At 44.9% G+C, this 13,284-nt stretch overlaps 2 protein-coding genes across 2 annotated transcripts in view; both read right to left on the reverse strand.

The window, feature by feature from the left end:
• RASGEF1A (RasGEF domain family member 1A) overlaps nucleotides 1-13,284 on the reverse strand; it is a 252,090-nt gene that overhangs the window by 129,985 nt on the left and 108,821 nt on the right. The gene's annotated exons all lie outside the window — the stretch shown is intronic.
• Nucleotides 6,295-7,787, reverse strand: LOC138667691 (uncharacterized). Its single transcript, XM_069755809.1, has 2 exons — nucleotides 7,661-7,787; nucleotides 6,295-7,390 (listed from the first exon to the last, which is right to left on the reverse strand). Exons 1-2 carry the CDS (start codon nucleotides 7,774-7,776, stop codon nucleotides 6,490-6,492), a joined length of 1,017 nt encoding a protein of 338 aa, XP_069611910.1. The 5' UTR covers nucleotides 7,777-7,787; the 3' UTR covers nucleotides 6,295-6,489.

Here is a 13,284-nt window from a genome sequence, read left to right on the forward strand (position 1 = left end):
AACGGACTGCACTAACGCAATGTGAACCTAGCCTTAGCTTACCGCGGAAACCGGGTACCGAGAGCCCGAGGCTGAGGGGGACTGCAAGCCCCATGGCAGAACCAGAGGGCAGGAAACTAAAAGGGACTTGCCCACATAATACCTGAGGTACAGCAGCAATCAGAGTCCAGAGTCACCGTGAACAGAGACCCAAAAGAGTCGTCTCAAGTTGCCTACCGTGCAGGTACTGTCCCTGGACAGGGAAGAAAGAGGGCCTTGTTAGAGAGCTACAGGCAGCAAGGGACCACAGACCAGCGCATAGTGGAACGCTCCCAAACTGACCTGTCAAGGGGATTTCCACCTGTCTTCAGGCTGCCTGGACTCCAGCTACACCTGTTACTGGTACCCTGGAATGAGGCTGAATACCATCTCAGTAAACCAGGTAAAGACTGCAACCCTGTGTCCTCCAATTATTTGCGGCATTCACCATCCCTGCCAAATACACCGGGAGACCTGGGGACACTGCTTCATCTGTAGGAAGTGACCCCATCTTTGCTGCAGCACCATCGCCCCCAGAGGACCCCTTTAAGCAGCGTCGGTCAACTCTGACCGAGAACCACAGGTGGCATCACTAACTTTCCTTATTTCCACAACCCCTTTAAAGACTGTCCCTTTAACATGGGCGCCCAGGGCCACGGCCCGGGTCACCGCCGCCATGACACGTCCCTTTAAGTAACGGACCCGTACCGAGTACCCCAAGGCCCTGCCGGGCGACTCATATGCCATGTAGCGTTGTGTCTAAACAGTGGAAACTCCCCTCAAGTAACCACATTTTGTAAACTATAACCCTTTTATCTACAGATGTAGTGACGATTTTGACTCTATTGGTGTTTTCCAGAAACAGGCAGCAGTGGATAAGGGTGAGTGAAAAGTGCAAATTGCCATTGTAGTGCCAAGTACATTATGCTCAGCTCATGCTTCTGGAGACACACCCATAAATTAGGAGGACATTTGGATTTGGGAGCGCAGAATTTGCTGAATTTCTTTTGAGGAGCGTGAAGCCATTTAGGTTTTTGAGAGCCTTTGTGCTACCAGTAAGGTGGAAGCCCCCCATATTTACATCAACAGATGACGGACCTGAGTGGGGACTTGTTTTTTTTTGTGAATTGAGTTGAAGCTTTTATTTGGAAAATTTTAGATAACGTTAGGGATCACATTTATCCGTTGCTCTACGCTGAGCACTTTGGGGTTTCCATCTAAATCTCTGAGTGAAGTGACAGATGAAAACCCCGAGGGATCCATTCACTATAATGAAGCAGCAGAGTTACTCTGGACTCTGTCTGACCTCAGTTCAGCAATTTCCTTTTCAGAAGTGCACAAAACTGCGGCATTTTAAGCAATCCTAAAAAACAGACACCGCCGGATCGAAGGTCTTATGGCGCCCACAGTGCCTCCATCTGCCTCATTATAGGGAATATTCTGCCGGGGGTTCTGTCTGAATCACATATTTCAGAGATTTACACAGAAACCCCAGTGTAAGTGCTGAGCGCAGAGCGCAGAGCGCAGAGCGCAGGATAAATGTGCGACGAGCCTTACTGCGATCTTTGGGAGGCAGAATGAAAAAAATCAACAGCAGGTGAAGAATTGGTTTTATTTTTTACGTCGTTCTTCATGTGGTATAAGAGATTAGGCAACTTTATTCTTCGGGTCAGTGCAATTGCAGCGATACCAGATTTATATTGGGTTTTTATGTTTGGCTGCTGTCATACACTAAAAGATGCGAAAACTAGTTTTTGCATCACCATATTTTGAGAGCTATAATTTTTTCATATTTCGGCTTACGGAGTCATGTGAGGGCTTGTTTTTTGCAGGACAAGCTGATGTTTTTATTGTTACCATTTTCATGATGTTGCATGATGTTGCATGACATCACAGACCTGGCAGTGTATTAATCAGAGTTCAGTTTATCAGGGTCAAATCGGACTGGGGGCTCAGCAACAGCTTAAATGAGTTTGTGTTTTTTGATTGGTTCTTGTTATCTCTATCTATATATATATATCTATATATATATATATATATATATATATATATATATATATATATATATATATATATATATATATATATATTCTGGCTGGAGGGAGAGTTAGTCAGTCTGTCACAGAGGAGTGAGGAGAGAGGAAGAAACCGAGAGAGTCAGGAAGACTGAGGGGTCATGCTGCAGCTCCTGGAAAGGAAAGAAAGGACGCAACAAGCGGTAGAGAGCATGAAGGAGGGAAAGCAGCCAAGGAGAGTGAGGAGCTGGAGAGAGAAGCTGCGTCACAAACTCTTATTATTTCACAAATCCCTTTAAAGACTGTCCCTTTTACTTGGGCGCCCAGGGTCACGGACCGGGTCACCGCTGCCGTGACACCTCCCTTTAAGTACCGAATCCGGTACCGAGTACCCCACGGCTCTGTATTCTGTCACAATTCCTTCTATGGCCGGCTTCACACTCGCGAGTTTTACGGACGTAAGAGAGGTGCAGAAAATACGGATTGCACACGGTACAATGCATCTCTATGGCCAAGCTTCTATCTGCCGTATTTTACGGTTCCGTATTATACGGTCTTCTACGGCCGTAGAAAATCGCAGCATGCTGCGTTTGTCACCGTATTGCGCAAAAAAATCGCCAATGAAAGTCTATGGGGGCGAGAAATATACGGATTACACACGAACCAACAGTGTGACTTGCGTAAAATACGCCAGACATCTCCAGACATCGCCAGGTGCAAGGAATTGAGCCAAGCCCTCAATCATGAAACTCAGACATGCTAATTAGCTCAAAAAGCCACACAGACATCCCGGAAGTCTGGTGCTCGCCTCCACAGAGTTCCAAGCAGCATGGCAAACATCATCAATGTTGATATGCTCCTCATCCTGGTCCAAGAAAGGCCTGAAATATGGGACCAGAGGGATCCCAACTACTCCAACCGGGCCAGGAAAGAGGCAGCTTGGAGGGCCATCTGTGGGCTACTATTCCCTGATTATGCCCAACGGCCACGTGCGGAGCAGACAAGTTTATGTAAGTACACTCATGTATTCACAAGATTTAACTTTAAAAGATGCTTTCCCTACATGATTACTTGAGCAATCATTTTTATCTTTATATGTCATTTATGGCCTTATTTGTCATTTTCTAAAGCTGAGGAACATGCCAAAGTGTTTCTGGACATAGTTCATGTTGATCTTGCCCTGCTAAATATTTTCTTGGCCTCATACCCCGTCCAGAGGGTTGTTGTCCCTTGTCTTATTTTTAGATATTTTTGAGCATTATTCTCATTATAGCACAAGTCATTTTCCTTTCCTATCCTAGCATATCTTACCTAATGTATGTTTGCAAGAACAGGGTTCTCTCCCCTCTCTACCAGTCTGATACTGTCAAGTTCTTAACTGTGGGCGATATATAGACCTCTGCATGTAACCCCTTTATCATCTGACTCACCATGGAAATTATTGTGCTATAGCCACTTTTTGCTTTAACAATACAAATATGTCTGACAACTGGACTAAGCTATGTTCAGAATGATATAGAACATTATTTGTGCCCTTGTAATTGCAGTGGATGATGTTATGACAAGATGGCGCAGCATCCGGGACCAATACCGGCGGGAAAGACAGCAGCGGGCTAGGAGTGGGTCAGCAGCCCCACTGAAGAAGAGGAAGTATATATATTACGACCGTCTTTCCTTTTTGGATGCCAGTATGGATCTTAGGCAGTAAGTACAAACCACTCTAGACATTTGTAATGTAACTAAATTTTTATTTTTTTTGTGGATTAGGGTTATGACATTGCAAGTTCCATGTAAGGATGTGTCAATATAGTGCCAACAATAATGTAAACAAGCATAAATTCCAAAAGTGTCCTGGAGGAGAGAGGACCCTGGCCGCCAAGCATCCCAAGATTCAACAAGGGATGGGTGAGAATGTAGTATGCGAGTTTAGAGATGTTCAGGCAGTGTTTTGTGGTATGGGTTGTTACTGCATGGTATGTTATTGTTTGAAGAGGTGGTTGTGCCTGGTTTTTTTGTAGCTTGAAATGGTATGCCACATTATGATGTGTCGTGATAGTGTTTGTTACATTTGTGGGGCTCTACAAGACAAATCTTGGATATTCTTGTGTGAATATGAGATAATAGGGGAGTAGAGAAGGAGATGTTGTGTTTTTTTTTTTTTTTTGTTTTATTTTAATATTGCACACCGATGTCTAATTAAAGGGAACCTGTCACCCCCGTTTTTTGAGATTGAGATATAAATACTGTTAAATAGGGCCTGCGCTGTGCGTTACTATAGTGTATGTAGTGTACCCTGATTCCCCATGTATGCCGAGAAATACATTACCAAAGTCGGCGTTTTCGCCTGTCAATCAGGCTGGTCTGGTCAGGTGGGCGTGTTCACAGCGTTCTTTTCTTCCCCAGGTTTCCGTTGGTGGCGTAGTGGTGTGCGCATGTCCAAGGTCCGGATTCCCTGTGCCCACGTGAAGACACAGCGCGCGATCTGCGCTGTCATTCCTTTCATCGGTGCGGGCGGCCATCTTCCTGGGGCCGCGCGTGCGCAGATGTAGTGCTCTGCTGCACGGGGCTTCAGGAAAATGGCCGCGGGATGCCGCGCGTGCGCAGAAGAGATCGCGGCGGCCATTTTCCCAAAGCCGAGTTTGCATCTCGGCTTTGGGAAAATGGCCGCCGCGATCTCTTCTGCGCACGCGCGGCATCCCGCGGCCATTTTCCTGAAGCCCCGTGCAGCAGAGCACTACATCTGCGCACGCGCGGCCCCAGGAAGATGGCCGCCCGCACCGATGAAAGGAATGACAGCGCAGATCGCGCGCTGTGTCTTCACGTGGGCACAGGGAATCCGGACCTTGGACATGCGCACACCACTACGCCACCAACGGAAACCTGGGGAAGAAAAGAACGCTGTGAACACGCCCACCTGACCAGACCAGCCTGATTGACAGGCGAAAACGCCGACTTTGGTAATGTATTTCTCGGCATACATGGGGAATCAGGGTACACTACATACACCATAGTAACGCACAGCACAGGCCCTATTTAACAGTATTTATATCTCAATCTCAAAAAACGGGGTGACAGGTTCCCTTTAAACAATGTCAAAATAAAAATTTTATTTTATTGTTTTCTTTACAGAACACAGTCAAACCTCACAGAGAGGGAAACCGGATCAGAATCAGACCCTATCATTGATCCTGTAAGTGTGGAGGAAGAGGTTGCAGGACCATCTGTGGCTGCATCAGGATCCATCATTGAGGACCCATCAGCAGCATCATCACTGCAGGCAGCAGCAAGTGATGAAGATGCTGCACCATCACCCTCAGCAGCACATGTACCAAGGCCTGTGGAACATGGGCACAGCAGCAGCCCTACAGGCCCACTGGTGTCATCCCCACAGGCAGCTGGGCCTTTACGGAGATCCCGGCGAAGGAGAGAGCTTGAAGGCAGAAGAAGTGAAGTTGATGCTGGGGTCCTCAACTATTTGGCCAGGGCAGCCACAGATGATGGCGAGGAGGCCTTTGCCCGCAGCCTTGCCCGATACCTTAGACCCCTTCCCCGTGAGGTGAGGCTACGTGTCAGAGGGTGTATGCAAATCCTGATTGATTTAAGCACCCCTCCAAATATCCCCTATGAGGTTTTTGAATACCTGGAGCGAAGGCAGCTTGGCCAAACAAACCTCTTGCGCCTTCAATTCCCTCAACAGGAGCCAAATCAATCAGGATTTGCTGCACCTACTCCACGTATGCCTCCCCTTCAACCACTCCCATCCCAAAATCTACAAAGGCCATTAGAGTACCAAATGGCAGGCTTCAACCCCCAATCCCAATATGGCCACTTCTCCAGACACAGTGATGTTGGCTGGTCCCAACCTGGGTTTGGACAACATGGCCATTTTGGGTTGGGGTATGATGCAAGGCAATCTGTACCTCAGCATGATGCCCAGAGCCAAATGGCTTTTGGTCAACACACATCTGGCCAATATGGACAAGGCCAGTATTCTGGGCCGCAAGCCACTGCATCCTCACAGGATGAACTGCCATCGGCCCAACAAAGGCCACCAGACCAGGACCCAGAGCTGCCAACATCTCCCCCACCAACTTACAGGGATCTGTAATTTAGTTTTGTTTTTTGTGTTTTATTTTGGTAGCTGGCTACCATGTTAATGTTGTGTTTTCAAAACATTTCCACTTTGTTGTGGATCCTTGGTACAAAGCAACCCATAAAAAAGGCTTCTCAAAACCATATGGCAAAAATATGGGGTTAACAACCAAAAAAAAAGGGTTGCAAAGTTAGTAAAAAGTTTACAAAAAAGACAATTGATGTTTGTAGACTAATCATTTTTGCATCACACACATATTCAGAAAACAGAAACATATGGTAATTAAGGAAAAAAACACACACAGTACGTTTTCAGTGGTTGATAATAATATATTACAAAAACATATCTTTAAAATAACAAAAATCACAACTGAGAAACAGCATAATCTTGCCAGGGAGTAGAACCCTGAGGAGAAACAAAATAATTGGTCAAAACATCCCTAACTTTGATACCAGAAAGGGGACGGCGCGGAGGTGGGCCATGTGGTGTTGGACTACTGACACTACGCAACATGTGTTCATCATTACCATCTGAGAAGCAATCATGTATGCGGGTATAGTTGTGCAAAATTACAGATGCTTTGATTACTTCATTGACTGTAGCCTCACTGAGCTGCATGGCAGTCTGTAGGACACGCCATTTGGCCACCAGAATACCAAAGGTGCACTCCACCAGTCTGCGCGCCCTAGAAAGGCGCAAATTAAATATCCTCCGACGGTGGTCCAGGTTGCGCCGGGGATAAGGCCTCATGACGTGTCTGGTGAGTTGGAAGGCCTCATCTCCAACAAAAAAAAAAGGCAGTGCTTCTGCAGTGGAGCCTGGGAGTTGTTGTGGTGGTGGGAGGTCTAACTGGTTTTCACCTAGCCGCCGACCCATTATAGACGAATTGAAGACCCTAGAGTCTCCAGTTCGTCCATAGGCCCCAATATCTACAATTATAAACCTGTAGTTACTGTCAACTACAGCTAACAGAACTACAGAGAAAAACTGCTTATAGTTGTAGAATTGGGAGCCAGAGTTCGGCGGCTTACGTACCCTAATATGTTTCCCATCCACCGCTCCAATGCAGTTTGGGAAGTCACAATTGACCTTGAACCCACGGGCTATTTGGAGCCAATCAGCCTGTTTGGGCTCAGGCATCACAAGGTCCTTAAGTCTATCCCATATTTGGCGACAGGTTAACCGCACAATGCCAGAAATGGTGGAGCGGCCAATCAAAAATTCAAGGTGGAGACCTGCAAAGGACAATCCAGTGGACAGAAATCTGTAAGTGAAACAAACACAATAAATTAGGTTTGTTTCAAGAGTGCACACAAAACATGAATAAGCACAATCATATTTGCATTTGTGGCCTACTAAATTAACACTGAAATGGGAAAAATGGCCTTAAGGGGCTGAAATATAACAGTTACGTCACGTTGTCACATCTGCTTTGGCCTTAATGTACACATATTATGGGTAAAAATTTAAAAAATAAGAAACATTTATAAAAAAGATCATCAACATACAGTATGTGAGGATGGAGAATACATACCGTAACGTGAGGAGAAGACGCTCCTCAGCAGAGATGGCTTTGCGCAGCCTTGTGTCCTGAAATGTTATTCCTGGGCGTAATATCTCCAACAATCTGTCAAAGGTTTGTATAGACATGCGACAGTACAGATAAAACTTGTCTGGATGTTCCTGCAGAGCTGTATATAGCCGATGAAAATGGCCTTTAGTGAGGCGTTTAGTCAGAAGAGGATGCACCCACATTCTTCTGCTCCTCCTTCGCGGATCCACAATCACAGGGTATGGGTGCCCAAACCGACGAGACAATAGCCAGTTAAACAAAACACGCTGCGTTGGGGTGAACTGCAGGTGGTCAGACATGGTCCAAATGTTACAACAACACTCCAACAGTTGCAAAACCACAAAATGACCATATGGGAGTGAGACACATGTTGTAGAGGCCTTAAATAGGGTTGCTGAGGGTAATTTAAATCAATTTCATCCGCAAAAACCGTTATATGTCCATTTTGTCAGGTTGCGTGAAAAATACGCATTACGGTGGGCATACGGATTACATACGCAACATTACATGCGCAAAATACGCGACCACACCTTGCCTACGGAGTTCTTACGGACCACCGTATTTCTAATTTTGGAGCGTATTACGGCCGTAAAATACGGACCGTATTTTTCAACGCTGAGTGTGAGGCCGGCCTATCAGTGTATCTGGACACAGTGAGTGACAATTCAGCCATCCAATCTAGGACTGGGGCGAGTTGATCTGTCAATATGTTGATGGACATCTCAGCTGTCCAATCTGACGCTGTGGATTGCTGAGTTGTCAGTGTTTTGAGTGATAGTTCAGGACCGGGTTTTCCTCCATGTGTCTCCTGTTCGGGGTGATTACCTGGCTATTTAGCTGACTCTCTGCCTCCAATTACTGCAAGTTATAGCTTAGCTTAAATAGTGTGTGTTCAGGGTATGTGCACACGTCAGGATTTCTTGCACAAATTTTCCTGACAAAAACCGGACATTTCTGCCAGAAATCCACATGCGTTTTTACCGCGATTTTGACGCGTTTTGATGCGTTTTTTGTGCGTTTTTTCCCAAATGCATAGAATTGCGGGAAAAACGCAGAAAATCCGCAAAAATAATGAACATGCTCATTTTTTTTACCGCGATGCGTTTTTTTCGCGGAAAAAAACGCATCCATGTGCACATAACATGCAGAATGCATTCTAAATGATAGAATGCATAATGTATGCGTTTTTAATGAGTTTTTATAGCTTTTTACCGCGAAAAACCGCAAAAAAAAACGCAAAAAAACCTGAACGTGTGCACATAGCCTCACTCTGTGCCCTGAGTAATTATTTTCTTATTTTTCCAACCTTGGAATTGCCTTTTGACCATCTGTTTGTCCAGCCCCTTTGTCTTTATCTATCTTCCTGGAATCCTGACCTCAGACTGTGATTTGAATGCACCTCTGTCTTTCCCCTTAAGGTACTGTCACACTAGACGATATCGCTAGCGATCCGTGACGTTGCAGCGTCCTCGCTAGCGATATCGTCCAGTGTGACAGGCAGCAGCGATCAGGCCCCTGCTGGGAGATTGCTGGTCGGGGAAGAAAGTCCAGAACTTTATTTCGTCGCTGGACTCCCCGTAGACATCGCTGAATCGGCGTGTGTGACACCGATTCAGCGATGTCTTCACTGGTAACCAGGGTAAACATCGGGTAACTAAGCGCAGGGCCGCGCTTAGTAACCCGATGTTTACCCTGGTTACCAGCATAAAAAAACAAACAGTACATACTTACATTCAGCTGTCTGTCCCTTGCCGTCTGGTTCCTTCACTGACTGCTGGCCGTAAAGTGAAAGCAGAGCACAGCCACAGCGGTGAGTCACCGCTGTGTGACTCACCGCTGTGCTGTGCTTTCACTTTCACTTTACGGCCAGCAGTCAGTGCAGGAACCAGACGGCAAGGGACAGACAGCTGAATGTAAGTATGTACTGTTTGTTTTTTTACGCTGGTAACCAGGGTAAACATCGGGTTACTAAGCGCGGCCCTGCGCTTAGTTACCCGATGTTTACCCTGGTTACCGGGGACCTCGGGATCGTTGGTCGCTGGAGAGCGGTCTGTGTGAGAGGAGGAGGAGGAGGAGGAGGATCTACGCTGCTGAATTATACATGCTTACTCTATGTGCTTTGGATATCTTGTCAGTTTGAACAAGTGGAAAGACTAACTATACGTTCTTGTAAGAGAGTATTTTGTATTTATATATGCAAATAGGGTAACTTATGCATCCCTAGCGGATACATTCAATTGATATTGAACTATACCCCTCTTTTTCTTGTTAACATATGCTTGTACACTGACGTACTCCCCCTTGAGTAACAACTAATATATGTGCTGGGTCCATAGGTACAAATAGACCGGCACAGGTGTGTTAGTTATTCCCTACGTACCCTTTTGTGTCTATAAGGCTTCTTTCACACTAGCGTCGGAATCTCCCTGTCGCAATGCGTCGGGGAGAGATTCCGACGCTAGCGTTGGCTGCATTGCACAATGGAGGCAGCGAATGCATTTTTCCGGCGCATCCGCTGCCCCATTGTAAGGTGCAGGGAGGTGGGGGCGGAGTTCCGGCCGCGCATGCGCGGTCGGAGAAAGCGGTCCGTCGGGAGAAAAAAACGTTACATGCAGGGTTTTTTTCTCCCGACGGTCCGCCAAAGCACGACGCATTCGTCGCAAGACGGATGCGAAGTGTGCAAATCCGTCGCAAATGCGTCATCAATAGAAATGTATGGGGAAAAAACGCATCCTGCAAGCACTTTTGCAGGATGCGTTTTTTCTGCAAAACGACGCATTGTGACGGATTTACAAAAAAACGCTAGTGTGAAAGTAGCCTTAGAGTGAACGCAAGTCCCTCTTTTTTAATTTCCCCTTGTTTGTACATCACTTGGTGACGATATCACGTTGGTCTGTCCTTTTAAGTGTATTTATTAAAAGTTAATTTTTAGTCCAATTGCTCTATACATAGGGGTGATCTGAGCATCATCTCTATGTAGCAGAGACGATCGAGTAGTGGATGCTTCTAGCATCCCATGTAGGCTATTGAAGCATGGCAAAATGAAAAAAAAAATTTGTTTAAAAATATATATAAAAATATCTAAAAGTTCAAATCACCCCCCTTTCGCCCCAATCAAAATAAAAAAAAAAAATCAAGCATACATATATTTGGTATCACCGCGTTCAGAATCGCCCAATCTATCAATAAAAAAAAGGAATAACCTGATCGCTAAACGGCGTAGCGAGAAAAAGAATCAAAACGCCAAAATTATTGGGGTTTTTTGTCGCAGAGACATTGCATTAAAATGCAATAACGGGCGATTAAAAGCACGTATCTACACAAACATGGTATAATTAAAAACATCAGCTCAGCACGCAAAAAATAAGCCCTCACCCGACCCCAGATCATGAAAAATTGAGACGCTACTGGTATCGGAAAATTGCGCTATTTATTTATTTTATTTTTTTAGCAAACTTTGGAATTTTTTTACCACTTAGATAAAAGAGAATCTAGACATGTTTGGTGTCTATGAACTCGTAATGACCTGGAGAATCATAATGGCAGGTCAGTTTTAGCATTTAGTGAACCTAGCAAAAAAGCCAAACAAAAAACAAGTGTGGGATTGCACTTTTTTTCAATTACATCGCATTTGGAATTTTTTTCCCATTTTGTGTTACACGTTATGGTAAAACAAATGGAGTCATTCAAAAGTACAACTTGTCCTGCAAAAAATAAGCCCTCATATGGCCATATTGACAGAAAAATAAAAAAGTTATGGCTCTGGAAAGATGGGGAGCGAAAAATGAAAATGACAAAACGAAAAAAGCGGGGATTAAGGAGTTAAAGTACATCACAGACCTCTAACGCGATTAAATGTTGTTTCCTAAAACAAGTGCAAATTCTCTGCATACAGAATAGGCTCCATTGTATTACTGGATGGTACAAATAATTTAGCTGATGTTTTCTTAATTTAATGCATTACATTTTTTTAAGCACAGCCATGAAGAAGCTGACATCGCTTATGCTAGCCGATATGACATGCACGATTAGCTCATTAACACTAATGACTGAAAGATGCTAATGTATCGTAGATGTCTACAGTTCTCGCCAATTAATGTCAGTGGCTATGTAAGGCTCAGTTTTCACAAATATGCAAATTTTAGATGACATCTGGCAATAATAAGAAAACAGAAATCTATTTAAAAAAAAAAAAATCCCAATGACAAAAGCATGACTAATGTTTTATAGCACACGCAATAATCTATTTATATAATTGCCTTGTAATGTTTTCATTTCCTGTTCTGTCCAGATGTCACCGTATCCCAGAATTCCAAGCGGAGGAAGTTCACCGATCGCCAAGTGATGGGTGTCTCAATATGGAAACTGCTGTTGGTACCAACCTATTGCGCGGTACCACCAGCGGAACACCGTTGCACACACACACTCTCACACATTCACATACTCACACTCACACACTTTCAAACTCATGCAGCCTCTTGCGCGGTACCACTAGCGGAACACCATCGCGAACATATCACCACCAGAAACATGATTCACTGACTGCCGCCATCTTTGTACAGGAGGAGGGCATGCGCAGTTTATTACGTGCAGGTGCAGTGAATCATTCAGCTGATCCCTGCGGCAGATGACGTGTCTACAGGCAGAGGAAGCCGGTCACATTAAAGAGGTTTTCCCACAAACGAAAGTTCATTTTAAAAATTGACTGTGTCTGGCCGTGTACGGAGCATAATAATAATAATAATCTTTATTTTTATATAGCGCTAACATATTCCGCAGCGCTTTACATTTTGCACTCATTATCATCACCGTCCCTGATGGGGCTCACAATCTAAATTCCCTATCATGATGTCTTTTGGAATGTGGGAGGAAACCGGAGAATCCAGAGGAAACACACACAAACACGGAGAGAACATACAAACTCTTTGCAGATGTTGTCCTTAGTGGGGCTTGAACCCAGGACTCCAGTGCTGCAAGGCTGCTGTGCTAACCACTGCGCGACCGTGCTGCCCATACCACATCTCCTGGGCAGGGGAGCAAAAGATAATACTGACATTACAGCAGGGGATCACAGTGGATTCATTTTGTGAGGTAAAATATTTCATTGACTGTTTTTAAAAAATATGTTACCTCGCAAAATGTATCATCTGCGATCTCCTGCTGTAATGTCAGTATTGTCTTTTGCTTCCTCCCCTCCCCAGGAGCTGTGGTATGTTCAGTACACGGTCAGACACAGACAATTTTTAAAATGAACTTTTATTCCTGGGAAAACCCCTTTCAAAAGCAAATATCAACGCCAACATGGCTCCTCATAAAAGTACGCCAATGACAATGAAAGGAAAGCAGCAAAAGCACAACGTCAAAGACAACAAAGGGCAAATGAGACTCTTGAAGAGCAACAGCATCGCTGGGACAAAAACAATACATATAAGCGTAGGCGTCAAGCACATGAGTCCCCTGATGCAAAAGTCATTAGATTATCGCAGGATCCCGTTAGGCAACAACAGCGCCGCATGCCTGCCCCATAGTGACATTACTGCCCCCCCGATGCAATAGCATCGGCCCTCCATCTAGTGTAACAATAT

The sequence above is a fragment of the Ranitomeya imitator genome, chromosome 2 (genome assembly GCF_032444005.1).
Source record: "Ranitomeya imitator isolate aRanImi1 chromosome 2, aRanImi1.pri, whole genome shotgun sequence".
In the NCBI taxonomy this organism is placed as follows: domain Eukaryota; kingdom Metazoa; phylum Chordata; class Amphibia; order Anura; family Dendrobatidae; genus Ranitomeya; species Ranitomeya imitator.